This window comes from Pelobates fuscus, chromosome 3, assembly GCF_036172605.1.
Source record: "Pelobates fuscus isolate aPelFus1 chromosome 3, aPelFus1.pri, whole genome shotgun sequence".
Lineage (NCBI taxonomy): Eukaryota > Metazoa > Chordata > Amphibia > Anura > Pelobatidae > Pelobates > Pelobates fuscus.
Window position 1 is genome coordinate 27,052,999 of NC_086319.1, and position 15,086 is coordinate 27,068,084.

General features: G+C 44.1%; 1 protein-coding gene across 1 annotated transcript in view; it reads left to right on the forward strand.

Annotated features, from left to right (window-relative positions):
• The window catches only part of AASS (aminoadipate-semialdehyde synthase), a 95,897-nt gene that overhangs the window by 23,685 nt on the left and 57,126 nt on the right, over positions 1-15,086 (forward strand). The window contains exons 3-6 of the mRNA XM_063446832.1: positions 7,304-7,480; positions 9,148-9,232; positions 14,141-14,208; positions 14,377-14,523. Of these exons, the coding sequence (XP_063302902.1) occupies positions 7,304-7,480; positions 9,148-9,232; positions 14,141-14,208; positions 14,377-14,523 (477 nt within the window). The remainder of the gene's footprint in view (positions 1-7,303; positions 7,481-9,147; positions 9,233-14,140; positions 14,209-14,376; positions 14,524-15,086) is intronic.

Here is a 15,086-nt window from a genome sequence, read left to right on the forward strand (position 1 = left end):
AGGAGGTCCCTGTGCAATTTCTCACCTAACCATGACCATGTTTTCCAAATCTGACCTGATCACTAAAACCACCCAGCTACACAAACTGCTGAGAGACAGGAGAGATGTTAAAACCACCCTTACTTCAGATTCTAACTCTGAAATCACTCTCTTATCCAAAGCCGAATACTCTGCCCTAGCGTACACCTTGGTAGGAGTCCCAGGCTTAGCACTGTATAATACCCGAGTAGTTAATGCTGTAGCCTGTTCCCTTGCAAAAGGTTTAAATGCCACTTCACAGGCCCTAGAAGAGCTACTTATGGACAACCAGGCAAATAAGAAGGCAATCCTTGAGAATAGAGCAGCCATTGACTACTTACTAATGAAACATGACTTAGGATGTGAAGCTATTGAAGGTATGTGCTGTTTTAACCTATCTGACCATGGCACTATGATCCATAAACATATAAAAGATTTACATGACTTAGTACAGGATATCAAACAGGATAACGGCTTCTTTGGGGATTGGGATTGGACATTTGGGCTAGGAACATGGTTGACTTTACTAATTAAGAAAAATTTTTACTTTTTGCTATTAGCTGTATTTGTCATTATGGCTATTTTTCTAACCTTTAGATTTTTTTCATGTCTACTAACCTCTCTATGTAAAAGCAAACCTACTGTTGGTCGTACCTTAACTTACATTCCAGCTCCGACTTCGGAAAGGTTTTATGTTACCTCGCCTAACAAATGAAGGAACTCTCCTCTGCTGATTCTGGTGGTCTCTCAGTCCAAGGGAACCATGGTGAAGCAATAAATAAAAGTCCCACAGGCTTTGGCTAGCAGGCCTGGAAATACCTTGGACATTTGGGTGACCCTTGGATCAAAAGAGGGGATTGTGATAGAATTTATCTTGATTCCAAGGTTTAAGCTTATAGGTGTCGTATAATGATATCCTATATTAAAATTGGCTAACTTGGAATTAGGAAATGCTTGATGCTTGAACAACACTTAAGACCATATATGTCTAAGTCCCGGGAGCAGAGAGCCCCCACCTAAGATGTCTCTACTCTAATCTTTTTGTTCTCTTACCTTGAAACTTATTTGTTATGTGTACATGACGCTCATCCCTATGTCTTATCTGTACTCCCTTGCTATTTTTGTTCTAAGAGTATTTGCACGTAAGCACTTACTTTTTAATGTATAAAACCCAGCTGATGAATAAAACGTCAGAGGCTTATTTTGAATACCAACAGGTGTCTGGTGTCTAATTCTCTCTTCTCCAAGTGCACTTGTAACAACAATTTGGGCTTCCTCTGAATATAACAAAGATCATTATTTGGATCCACAACAGTGTTGAGACGGGACGCGAAAAGGTCCACTTCGAATGGGCCCCAAATTGGATCCAATCCCTGCAAGGCTGCAGCGTGTAAGTGCAAATCTCCAGAGTCTTTCAAGTAGCGTGAGTTCCAATCGGCCGTTAAGATGTCTAGTCCCGGAATATGTTCCGCCTGCACGGAAATGTTGTCGTGAAGGCAGAACCGCCAGAAGTCCTTCGCCATGAGAGCTAGCCTGCGCGATTTCATGCCTCCCAGGTGGTTGATGTAGTGCACCGCTGACACGTTGTCCATCCTGAGCATCACGCAACAATTCACACGTTCCGGTGTAAGGCTGCGAATAGCGAATGCTCCTGCCAATCGTTCCAGGCAATTGATGTGGAGTGTTTGTTCTTGATATGACCATCAGCCTCCGGTAGACGCGGTACCACAACGTGCACCCCAGCCGTGTAAGCTGGCATCGGACTCTATCACGACGTCCGGGACGGATCCGAATATGGCTCTCCCGTTCCAGGCGTCCATGTGGGCCAGCCACCAGGTCAATTCGTCTCTGGACTCGTCGTCCAGCCTCACCCTCATCTCGTAAGATTGGCCTGCACGCAGGTGAGAGCCCTTTAATCGCTGAAGGGCCCAATAGTGGAGAGGCCCAGGAAATATTGCCTGTATTGAAGCGGCCAAGAGGCCGATCACTCTCGCCAGATGCCGAATAGAGAGGTCGTATGCACGTAACGTATGTCTGATCTCTTTCTTGATAGCCTTCATCTTGGACTCCGGAAGGAATAGGAACTGTTGTATGGAATCCACCGTAAACCCCAGAAATTCTATCGATTGGGTGGGATCCAACACCGATATTTCCGAATTGATGAGAAAACCTAGATTCTGGAGTAAGGACGTAGTCCATAAAACATGAACTTGTAATTGCTCTTTTGATTGGGCCATCAGTAAGATGTCATCTAAATATATGATCAAACGCACTCCACGGCTCCGGAGGAAGGACACTACCGGCTTCATGACCTTGGTGAAGCACCAGGGGGCCGAGAAGAGACCGAATGGCAGACAAGTAAACTTCCATCGTCTCCCTTTCCAGGTGAACTGGAGGAAATCTCTGTGGACCGTGGTTATAGGTACCGTAAAATAAGCGTCCTCGAGGTCCAGTTTGGCCAACCAGTCGGACTCCTGAAGGAGGTCTCGAAGACAATGGATGCCTTCCATCTGTAAATGACGATACTGAAGAAAGGCGTTGAGGGGGCGGAGGTTGATGACTGGACGCACACCCCCTCCTTTCTTCGGGACCAAAAATAGGTTGCTCGTAAACCCCGGTTGAGTAAACGGGACCTCTTGTATTGCACCCTTGTTCAAAGTTCCATGATCTCCGAGGAGATCAATTCTTCTTGATCTCGAGCGAGTGACAGTTCCCTGGGGACAAAGAGCTGAACAGGCATGGACACAAAATCTATGTGGTAACCCCGCACTGTTTGGAGAACCCAAGTATCTGTTGTCAAGGTAGCCCACGCCTCGTAAAACTGGGCCAATCTGCCCGCCACCCGCTCTTGTGTATGAGGGAAAAAAGGGGTATTCACCATAAGGGCGTCTGCCCGACGAGGCACCTCTCGGATAGCGGGAATTCCAGGGTCTCCCTCTGGAGGGGAAGAACGGAGCCGGTCTGGGCTCTTGGAAATTCCTGGTAGGGAAGAAGGAGCCTCTCTGGGTTCGAGACAAACCCCAGAATCCACAGCCGGGTGGACGGCTCCTGTTGCGCCCGGCCCCTCCAAAAACCCTAGGGGAAAACATCCTCTTCATGTTAGCCTGGGCCTTATCAATGGCTGTGAAAGTCTTCACGTAAGACCCCAGGTCACTGCCAAAATTATCACCAAACCGCATCCCCTCAGCCGAGGGACCAGGTTCTGAAATGGCCATGGTAGCCAACTTCGGGTCAATCTTTAGCAGGATTGCTTTCCTGCGCTCAGCGGATACGGCCATGTTGGCATTGCCTAGCAGGCAAATGGCACGTTGTACCCAGCCAATCGCCACATCTATATCAAGCTCCGCCTCACCTGCTTTGGCAGCTTCCAAAACCTCATAGGCCTTAGACAGAGGACCAAGGGTGTCCATTATCTTGTCCTGACAGTTTCTCAGGGAAAAATCTAGGCCCTTCTTCTGTTTCCAGCCAGATTTTTTTTTATTAAGAAATTGAGCAATCTGAGGATCGACCTCTGGCGTCTTATACGCCGATCCTGGGACTGAAGGTCTAGGGCATTCAGCCCGTAGCTTACTGCGACTCTCCTTAGAGAGTGGCGTGCGCATCCTGTGTGCAATATAGCGGGCGATATGCTCGGGTGGTTCCCACTCAGGTGAACGAGGATGACGCAGGTCGTCTGGATCAAACAGGGGGCTACCCTGTGGATCCAGAAGCCCCGCTTCGCCGCTCGCCCCCTGGGCAGTAACACCCTTAGCAGGGATAGCGCCCCCAGTATGGGATGCTACGGCAGGGGGAGCTCCCTCCTCCGAGCCGGCTTCATCATCGGAAGCATAGTCCATTTCCTCAGAGTCATCCTCCTCACTCCGGTTGCTCTCCGACCTTTCCTCACGGGATCTAGCCCGTTTCCATAATCTGCCCGTTTTTGCCCGACCAGGGGCTCTTTTGCGCGGTGGAAGCGCACCATCTGTGACTGCATCAGGCGAGTCTGTCAGGGCAGGTATAACCTGCATCATGGAGTGGGAGAAGAGGTGTTTGGCCTTCACCTTGGCCTTACGGGTGAGGCAGGGACAGGACCCGCTCCCAGTAGCGTAGGGGTAGCTACCTGGGGCAACAAAAAAGACTGCGCTAGAGTCTGGGAGAAGGAGGAGGACATAGCCCCCATATCGGAGGCGAGCGCTCTCTGGAGAGAGGATGCCATGGTGGAGTCCATCAAGGCTTGGAACTCCTCAGATACGGCCTGTCCCTCAGGGAGCCCCTGATGGAATTCATCAATGTGGCCCTCAGGACCATCATCCTTATCCTGCATGATTGCAGGTGATGATTAAAAGCAGTTGCAAAAACGACAGGCAATCTGAAAGCAAAGAGATTAAGAAAATATAAGTATTCAGGAGAAAAAACTAAAGGAAAAAAAGTTCAGGGTTTATTAACCCAAAGGGGAAATAGACCAGAAAAAGGAAGGAGCAGCAACAAGAGAAAATCAAGGAAAAGGAACATAAACAGCTAGAATGAAAATTTACACGGCACAGAGTAAAAGATTACAGTACAAAAACGAGACCTACCCCACAGTGGTGTGTTCAGAGGGAGGAAAAACGGGCACTGGGTGTCCGCAGAAGCAAACAACCAGAAGAGTGAGGTCGGGAGGAGAAAAAGATGGCCGCCGCACAAGGAGAGGTGAGGCAGCCGGCTAGAGCGGAGGAGGGGGCGCGCGCGCAGTAGTAGCGCGACCCGACCTTCACACGCTCGGGAGCCGCCGCTGAGCTAAGCGGAGGCTCACCGGCGTGTAGCCGAAAGGCACTGAGGCAGGGGATACCCCGTGGCCACCCGCGGTCTGCGGTAAGGAGGGGAGAGGGCGGGTGGCGGCACTGCCAACCGCGGCAGCAAACAGCCCCCAGGGGAGCACACCACAGGGGGAGACAGAAAAATCACAGCAAAATGAGAAACGATAGTAAAATAAAGTAACAGGCTCCTAATAAGCCCTGAGGCTAAAACTAGGAGCACACAAATAATAACATAACAATTCTGTATAAGGTAATTCAATATCAGCACAGAGCAGAAAAATGTGTACTTAACTGGTCTGAGAGCAGCAAAGAAAGAGGAGGATTGTGGGTGCTTCAAGCATATTATAGTCACTTCCTGTGTTATATGATTGGTTGCTTGAGCACTGTATTTTTTTGTTCATTTCAGTTATTTATTTATCTCTATTTCTTTGCTGCTGAGAGTAATAAAGAAAGAGATATGCATAATAGGAGCCTCCGTGTCTTTAATAAAATTGAAAACTTAGCAAATTTCTGTACTTCTAAATATATATTTTGCGGTACAGTGATAAGCTCACTCTGAACACCTTTTCTGGTTTATCATAATAGGTTTTTCCCGATTGTTTGCAGGGACGATATTTGGAAGCGCTAAACCTCCACCATGAACAAATTCAGGCGAACCCTTTTTTTTTTTTTTTTTTTTTTTTTAGTAATTAAGTTGGCAAAAGCAAATTTAGTTTTGTCGATATTCCCCATTTGATGATTTAACACTGGAGTAAAATAAAGTTGTACAGTTTTTCATGGCATATTTTACAGAGACCTCTTTTCTTTAAGGAGCATTCGTTTTAGCCTGCGACTGTCTGCTTTTTAATATAGGTTATTAGAAATGAGTTTCACAAAGTGTATCAAATATTGTCTTTAGCATTGTGTTCTGCTTTTAACAAACTTCATAAAAGATGCATTAAGTGGGTAAAAAGGCCTTAGACATAAATGCTAACATTAGTTATAAGGTAAATGTGGTTGAGTTTTGAACTATATAATTTTTTTTTATTATTTTTTATAGTAGACATGTTCACCTTTGCAGGTTATATAATGTAATTTTTTCAGAACTACACAGGTAGAACTAGATGAGCTGGATGGAAACATTAGTCTCTTTATATACCACATTATTTCTTCAGTGTTTTCATTGTACGAAGGTTAAATGTTTGAGCATTTCTGAATTTTCAGGATCATTGTTTTCAATACAAGTAACATTTAGAGGGCAGATCTTTTGAAGAAGGAATTCAAGGCCTCTTTTTTTGTTTGCCGGCTATATCTACGCTGTTTTCTATAAACATAGACTGTACTTTTCAGTAGGTAAAATGGACTGAGTAGGGCACTCACAGTGAAAACCTTGCATTTAGTTTAATGCTTTATCTTGTGCTTATTGAATGTAGGAAGACTTTAACTTGGCACTTAGCAAAACTGTTACTTTCATAAAAGAACTACCTTTTCTCCCAGATTTTGAGGCAACATCCTCCACTTCAGGCAACGTGATTTAACCTTTAAAAGCAGTGGCACAATCTCGGTGGTGACTGTGTTTGAGAAATAGGAGTCTAACACCCACATAAATTCATTTAACAGTCAGGAAAAGCTGGGGTAATTTTGACTGCTTTTCTCCCACATTATGTGTGGCTTTATTATACCGAGAAGGGATGAACATTTTTGAACTTTTCCCTTACCAGGGAAGCAACCTCAGAATTGAGGTTTAGTAGTGGACCTTCAACTTCTTTATCCCTGGACCTATGTGTTCACCTAATATTAATATACAGTGTCTAGACTTCCTAGGACACTGTGTGTGTGTGTGTGTGTGTATATTAAAGGATGGCTAATTCCTGACCTTGTATGGAAACCATAGTGAGCATGTATATAATGCAAGTCTGGTGACAAATGCTCAAGCATAATAGAATCCATGGTTCCTCAGTAGAAATTATTATTTTAAAAGTTATTACTTGTTAGAATGATTGGAAGCTGTTGGCAGAATGATGCTCTGTCAGATACATTCTTGCACCTTTTAGATTCTTGGGGGGGGGGGGGGGTGGGGAGGGTGGGGGGGGGGGGGTAAGAACCACTTTAATGTTTGGTTTCTTAAAGGATCCCTAACATTTGTTTTTAGTCAGTCATATCTCCAAACATTTGATATGAGCCAAGTTGTGTTAGCCCAGAGCGCATGCCTGGTCAGGTTGCCCATGTGCATGGCCCAGAAGAATGTGCTGGCACTGTGCTTTTAGGGACATTTCCATAATTTCAAAGATGATAACCTATAATTCAGTACAGGGTTCCCAAACTGGAACAGTCTTGTTTTAGAATCTGGGACAGTTAGGAATTATGGCTTCAGTTATCATTTTCTATAGCCTTGTGGGAAGGGGTTAAGGACTTTTTATTGTAAATCATTTTTCTTTTTGAAATTCTGTAGTCTGTATTATCACAGGTAATTTTAAGTTTGGCATGACCACTCCCATTCTTTAATTTCTGCTGTTTTCTCGTGTGACTAGGAATATATTAAAGCTGGTGGAATTATTCAAGAAGATATATCTTCTGCATGTTTAATTGTGGGAGTTAAAAGACCTACAGAGGAGAAGCTCATCCCCAAAAAGACATATGCCTTCTTTTCACACACCATTAAAGCTCAAGAGGCCAATATGTCCTTATTGGATGAAATCCTAAAATTGGTAAGTCAAAGTTTTTAATTATGCATTAAATGTCTAGCTACCAACTTGTTTTATCTATTTTTTTTTTCTTTCTACATTTTATTATTGTACGTTTTTATCAGTTACTAACATTCTGTAAAGCTTTTTAAGCTGTCATATCGATAACTCTGAGATAGTTCTGTAAGCAGAAACCGTGTGCTATGAGCAAAAAATTGCTAAACAAAGATGTAGACTTATTGAAAATCAAAGAATATTGGGGCCCCTGGTTAAAGGGATACTCTAAGCACCAAAACATTTTTAGCTTAAAGAAGTAGTTTTTGTGTATAGATCATGCCTCTGCAGTCTTACAGTTCAGTTTTCTGCCATATAAGTATTAAATCAGCTTTGTCACTTTCTGGGGACTTTACTTATGTTGGAGACCTCACATGGTGACTACTCTGCTTCCAGTGCTGTGGCCTGGAGATCGGGTAGTGTGTGGAGTTTTTTTTTTTTTTTTTTTTTTTTACTTGCCTGAACTTGTCCTTCGTGTCTGTCGCCATCGCCTTCTGCAAGGTCCTCTTGGCGATTCACCTGTAAAGAGTTTATGTCAACTCTATACTTTTTGCACGAGAGTACAACGCCGATGTCTATGGAGGATCCTGCAAGCTCTTCCCTTTTAGCAAGTGTACTCCTATCCGTATATCCTTACTTTTTGTCATATCTTTTGACTGGGTTGGAATTTCAGTGAATTTCAGAGTCTTTATGCACATTTCAATAAGATCTTATATCTATGAAATGCTAATTCTTGGGGGTGGGCGATGCTTTTAAATTACTTTGTTTCTGTTTTTGCAGCCCTAGCCACACTTACCCTGGCTGTGAATCACACGGCTTCAATAAAAAATAAATAAAAGTTTCATTTGTGGTCATATGTGGCAGTACAGTGTGTTTACTTTAGAAGTTTTTATCTTCTGCTCTGTTAATTAAATCTTAATCACACACGAGCCTTCTGTAGGCTATTAACAAAACAGGAGATAAGAACGTCTAAATTAAACAGACTGTGCAATAAAGGAACTGTAAACATTAGATCTCTCTTTACAGGAAATGTATAGGGAGACTGTAGATCACATGCATGGGGCGTGTGACTAGGGCTGCATAAACACAGGGATTTAACTCGTAAATAGCAGAGAATTGAGCAGTAAGACTGCATAGGCGTGGTCTACACACCTAAGCCATTAAGCTAAAGTTGTTTTAATGCTTATAGCATCCCTTTTTAAATGTACATATTGTGGTGTGGGTCTTCTTTTGACCCTAATAATCTTTATTTGGTGTCCCTTTTAATCATAGTGTTTCTAAATGCTAACAGCCAAGGCCTCTTATCCAATAAAGCAAATGGGGGGGAAACCCTGAACATGTCAATGCCATTGTATTATTAGGAAATCTTGTGTGCATGTGCAGTATTGCCATGATTGGTTCCATTTAAATGCATAAAAAGCAGTGGGAATACCGAAAAAATTTAAATTGGTCCCTTTTGCTTCATTGGGGAAATGAGTGGCATGACTAGTAATGAGTATCCCGATCTGTACACTTGCTGTAATCTCTTTTGAGAAATGAATGAAGTTAAGTAGGCCAGAGAAGAAAAACCTTTATGTGACCTCTTTATATATCTTTTATTTAACCTTGTCATATATTTTTCTTATTATTTTGTTTAGGAAATCAGACTGATTGATTATGAAAAAATGGTGGATAATAGAGGCTTTCGTGTTGTTGCTTTTGGACAGTGGGCTGGAGTAGCAGGTATTTCTGAGCGTAGTAAGGAGTGCTCCTACTAAAATGTAATGGTCGTTACTTGGCAAACAGCCAATGGTTTTCATGAACATTAGCAATTGTCATGGATCCTCCTCCAAGGATATCCTAATTGGAAGAGGCTTAATTTCTCTTAATTAAGTCTATTTGATGGCTTATTGTGAGAGTTGGCTAGAGGATCCTAAGCAAAGTGAGAGGCTGTGACCTAACACAGGCGAAGACAGAGGGATAGTAAGTTATTTACCAAATCTTAGAGTGGCCAGACTTAAACGTAGAATAAGAACCAGAAAAATAACAGGACGGGACTAGACTAGACAAATCATTCAGGCCTAAGAGGAACACAAGAAAACAGAAAATAAACAAAACTGTGTACCAGTCCAAAAAATACAGGCTCATAGAGGGTCAAATAGGCCAGACTCATAATTATGGACTGGAACAACCTGTGTCTGGTACACAAACAGGTTAATCCCACAAGCCAGGTCTGGCACACAATTCCAGGAGATCACGAATTGTCAAAGGATAAGCCTGGTCAAAACCAGGAGCTCAGTCATAAGCACACTAAAGGCTCAGAAACCATGAAAGGGCCCAGAGAAGCCAGATATCTCTGTTTAAAGGGGCACTATAGTGCCCTGTGGGTGCCCCCCACCCTCAGGGTCCCTCTCCCGCTGGGCTGGATGGAGAGGAAGGGGTTAAACACTTACCTTTCTCCAGCGCCAGGCTCCCTCGGTGCTGGAGACTCTCCTCCTCATTTCCCCGTCATGGGCTGAATGCGCATGCGCAGCAAGAGCCACGCGCGCATTCAGCCAGTCTCAGCCAGTCTCATAGGAAAGCATTCTCAATGCTGAAAATCAGTGAGAAGCGCCTCTAGTGGCTGTCAATGAGACAGCCACTAGAGGCTGGATTAACCCTATTATAAACATAGCAGTTTCTCAGAAACTGCTATGTTTACAGCAGGCAGGGTTTATCCTAGATGGACCTGGCACCCAGACCACTTCATTAAGCTGAAGTTGTCTGGGTACCTATAGTGGTCCTTTAAGTAGGGAGGTTCTGCACATGGTTGTCTCTGCTTCCTGGGAGTAATCAGCAAGAAGGGCAGCACCTGTGCTAACAGGTGCCCTACAAAATAAACAATAATTAGGGATTATTCAAGCTTTAGTGACTGAATAATCTAAATTTTATTAACGACAGGAGGCAAATATTTGCTTTATCTTTCTTTACTGAACCTCCCAACAGCAAAGGAACAGTTAACAGTAATGTAAAAAGTTCAACCAATCAGATTGTATAACAGTATTATATGATGTCATCAAACCCCTCCCATATCCTCTTTCTTGCTGTGGTGGATGATATGTCTGTGTCAACCGTGTAAACTGTAACGATGAACTGTGGACTAAGTTGGAGTCCTGAAGTAGTCAACATGTTGAATATTCAGCGTGCTTGAAGGATCCATACATACGAAGGTAGGTATTTTTCACACTAAGGGAATAGAGAAAAGACGTGAGAGTATAGGTTCTCATACTAGGTGAATGCAATTTATGGCATGTATGTTAAGAACAAATTGTAGTTACTCTTTGAAACTAATATTGAACATTTCAAACACTAGATTAGAAGTGTTATGGCGTGAACCTATGGCAGATGGCGTATAAAGTGTGTGTAACCAGTAGACTGGAATGCATAGTAACTTACCTAGGCGGGTGTTAGAAAGTGAAAATAAAGAAGGGGCGGAAAATATTCGCCTCCTGTCCTTAATAAAATTTAGATTATTCAGTCACTAAAGCTAGAATAATCCCTAATTGTATGGCAAGACAGGAGGCTTCATATTTGCTGTTTTAACGCTCCTATATGATAGAACAGGGATGTCGAACATGCGGCCCCCCAGATGTTGCTGAACTACAACTCCCATGATTCTTTCAATGAAACAGCCAGGGAATCATGGGAGTTGTAGTTCAGCAACATCTGGGGGGCCGCATGTTCGACATCCCTGTGATAGAAGATGCAGCATGTGTCATAGGTTTGAACTAAAATGTACGGAATGTGGACTCTCTGGACCAATCTGCAGATGACAAAATGTCTGAGAGGGAGCTCCCCGCACGAAAGGCTGAGGATGCAGCTGCTCCTCTGACTGAATGTGCGCCAAAAGCTGAGTCAATGCCTGCTTGCGCTAGTATCCATCTGATCCACCGTGCGACGGTGGGGGCGGATACCGGTTTGTGTGGTTTTACATAAGACACGAGAAGGGGTCCCGTAGAGTGGTGGTGGCATCTATATAATGCCTTACGCAGAGTGCCACGCAGAGTGACTGTCTATTTGGAAAGTAAGGGTAGAATCCGGAGGAAGAAGACTACTGCGTGGGAATCAAATGCTCGAATATCCGAGACCCTACGGAAGGATACCAGGCATAGGAGTAAGGCCAGTTTGGCCGAAAGTTAACGTAGCGTCAAATTTTCATTAGCGGGCCAGGATTCTAAAAGGGAAAAGACTTGAGTGATGTCCCAGAAACAGGAGTATTTAGGAAGAGGGGGTCTGGCTAGCCTGATCCCTCGTAAAAGTCTACAGACTGAAGGATGTTTCCCTATTGATGCATTGTCAATGGGATTATGGGCCGCAGAAATAGCTGATCTATGTACATTAATTGATCGATAGGATTTGCCTTGATCAAATAGGGTAGACAGAAAATTTAGGATGATCGTCAGAGGTGCTGAAAAGGGATCGGTATCCCTTTCCAAACACCAGCTGACCCATGTCTTCCATGCAGCGATGTAAGCTCGTCTAGTGCCTGGGGCCCAGGAGTCCCATAGGAGAGCCTGAGTTGTCTCTGAAAGTCCTGAGACGTTCCAAGATCCCCTGAAACGGTCCAAGCTACAAGTTGGAGCCGGTCCTGAAGGGTGAGTGGGTGAAAGTGCCCTGTTGGGTTCCTGAGGATGTCGGGTGATCGAGGTAGAAGAATCGGACAGTTCACTGATAATTCTAACAGGGTTGGAAACCAAGTCTGGGTTCTCCATAGTGGAGTGACAATGACTATCGTCACTATTAGGGCTTTGACCCGGTAAAGAGTGCGTTGGATCATGGAGAAAGGTGGGAACGCATAGGCTCCTGTCTCCGGCCAAGGATGTAGAAAGGCGTCGACTGCCCATGACTGGGGGTCTGGGAGCCAGCTGATAAAGGCTTCCGTCTGGCGGTTCAGAACAGGTCCAGTGTAAGGGGACCGTGAAGGCAATGAATTTGGTGGAACACGCGGGGGTCCAATTGCCAGTCGCTTACATCCCTCCAATGGCGAGAGAACCAATCTGCGACTAGGTTGTCCGTGCCCGGAAGATATTCCGCTCTGATAAATTCAGTTCTAGACAGAATTGGTAGAGATCTTTGGTAAGATCGGATAGTAGCTTGGATCGGGAGCCTCCTAACCGATTCACATAGCGCACTGCAGAGACGTTGTCCATGCGCAGTACTAGTGAACAGTTGAAAGTCTTTCGCAAAACTGCGAATCGCGAAAGATCCTGCAATCAATTCCAGACAATTGATGTGCAGTGCTTGTTCGGATGGGGACCAAAGTCCACCCTTGTTCGTCTGTCAGATGGATGTACTGATCGTAGGAGGTGGAACGGTGTAGGTAGTATGTCTTGAGCCGTTGCATGGCTCGGTATTGTAAAGATCCTGGGTAAATGGCTTGGATAGAGGCGGACAGTAGGCCTATAGTATAAGCCAGATCGTGTAAGCGAATCTGATGGGCTGATAACAATTTGTGAATGTCTTTTTTTATGATCTTGATTTTGGCAGAGGGTAGCTGTAAAATCGCCTGTACGGAGTCTATCATAAAACCAAGAAATTGAACCTTTTGGGAAGGTTCTAGAGCTGACTTCTGGAAATTTATTACGAAACCTAGATTTTGTAGTAAGGCCATCGTCATGTCTGTGTGTTGTCGTAAGAGGTTTGTGTCTTGTGCCATTATCAGGATGTCGTCCAAATATATGATGGATCGAATCCCCTGAGTAGCGCCATCACTGGTTTCATCAGTTTCGTGAAACACCATGGTGCGGAGCATAGTCCGAACGGGAGGCATGTGAACTGCCAGATTTCCTCTTGCCAGAGGAATTGAAGGAAAGTTTGATGGTTGTGAGCAATAGGAACTGTGAGGTATGCGTCTTTGAGATCGAATCTGGAGAACCAATCTCCCACACAGAGGAGGTCCCTGAGTAGATTGATGCCCTCCATCTTGAAGTGGCGATACCTGACAAAGTGATTCAGTTTTTTTAAGTTGATAATTGGGCGTAGGTCTCCAGTTTTTTTTGTGGACCAGAAAAATGTTGCTTAGAAAAGTATGCGGGAAAGGGGATTTCTCTATTGCCCCTTTTTCTGCTAGCTTGCGCAGTTCGGTTTGTAGTGTCAGGTTGTCTGCTGCAGACATCTGTAGTGGTGTAGGTGGAGAGTCCTGGAAGGGGGTGGAAAGGAAATCAATGCACTTGCTAAGTGCCGACGTGAACGGGCAGGGTGACGCGAGGGTGCGAAACTGAGCCGCGGACTCCTGGGGAATGGAGTCCGTGGCTCTGACAGGAAGCCTGAACGGCTAAGACCGCGGTCTCCCTCGAAAACGCGGGGAGAAGTGCGGCAAGCAAACAGAGAAGAGTAAAATGCCAAAATTGAGTCGCAGGAGGAGTGAAACTCACAAATTCAGATGTTTTTTGGAAAATTCTGCTGGCATGCATATGGAAGAGGCACAAAGCAGCCAGTTTGGCAGTGTCCCTACAGTTTCATTATTTTTCATTTATTTTGAAACTCAGGGAAGCATGTGGAAATTCGTTAATTTATTAAGTATAAATTACGTGCAGACAAAGCAAAGCTGGTGTAACCTCACACAAATAACTAATACAAGCACTATCTAAAACACTCCTTTCTTTAATTCAGGGATGATCAACATGCTGCACGGTTTAGGCTTGAGGTTTCTTGCACTGGGACATCATACTCCATTTATGGTAAGTTCAAACTACCAAACTATAATGTGTGTTTGTGAAGGTGTGCAATGGAATTCTATAGATACAGCGTTGCAGTAGATTAAATAGAACATTCAGCATACAGTACATACCAGTAGACCATTTGTGCTTACAGTTATGACTATTTGTTACGACTCTGTCTTGTTCCAGCATATCGGGATGTCTCACAACTACAGGAACAGCAGTCAAGCCGTGCAAGCAGTGAGAGATGCAGGTTATGAAATCGCCCTTGGCTTGATGCCCAAATCCATTGGGCCACTTACTTTTGTGTTCACTGGAACAGGAAATGTTTCTAAGGTGTGTTGCGTAAAAACCTTTTTGAGCATGCAAATGTTTTAATTACCGAGGACAATGGAAAGGGTTCTTGGGTGGGGAGGAGGAGGAGGAAGAAGAAAACTGTCATCAAATTTTCATTTCTCATTTTTTGAACATTTTAAATTTTGAAACTTTTTTTTTTTTTTTAAAGGATTATTATATTTACATTTAATAAAACTTTAAAGGAACACTGCACTGCCTAAATACAAAAATAAATTAATCATTGATATAATCTCATTGGGGGTATGTCTAAAAACAGCCTGCAAAAGTTTCAGATCTCGTCTGAATCATATGTAAGCCTCCAGGGTCGGCACAATCATAAGGCGGCAAGGGGGTGGGGGGAGCAAATTTTTCAGGTGACCGGCAGTAGTGCAAAGCGCTCCAACTTCTGACAGTCATGTCATGTAACATGGCCACAGTAGAGGATCTTCTGTATTATCATCTCAGTTCACTGAGAGCAACCAATTGCTTCTGGGTAGATTATACAATAGATCCTCTAACGTAGTCCGCATGGCAGTGCTACAAGAAGGTAAGCAGGCATAGGA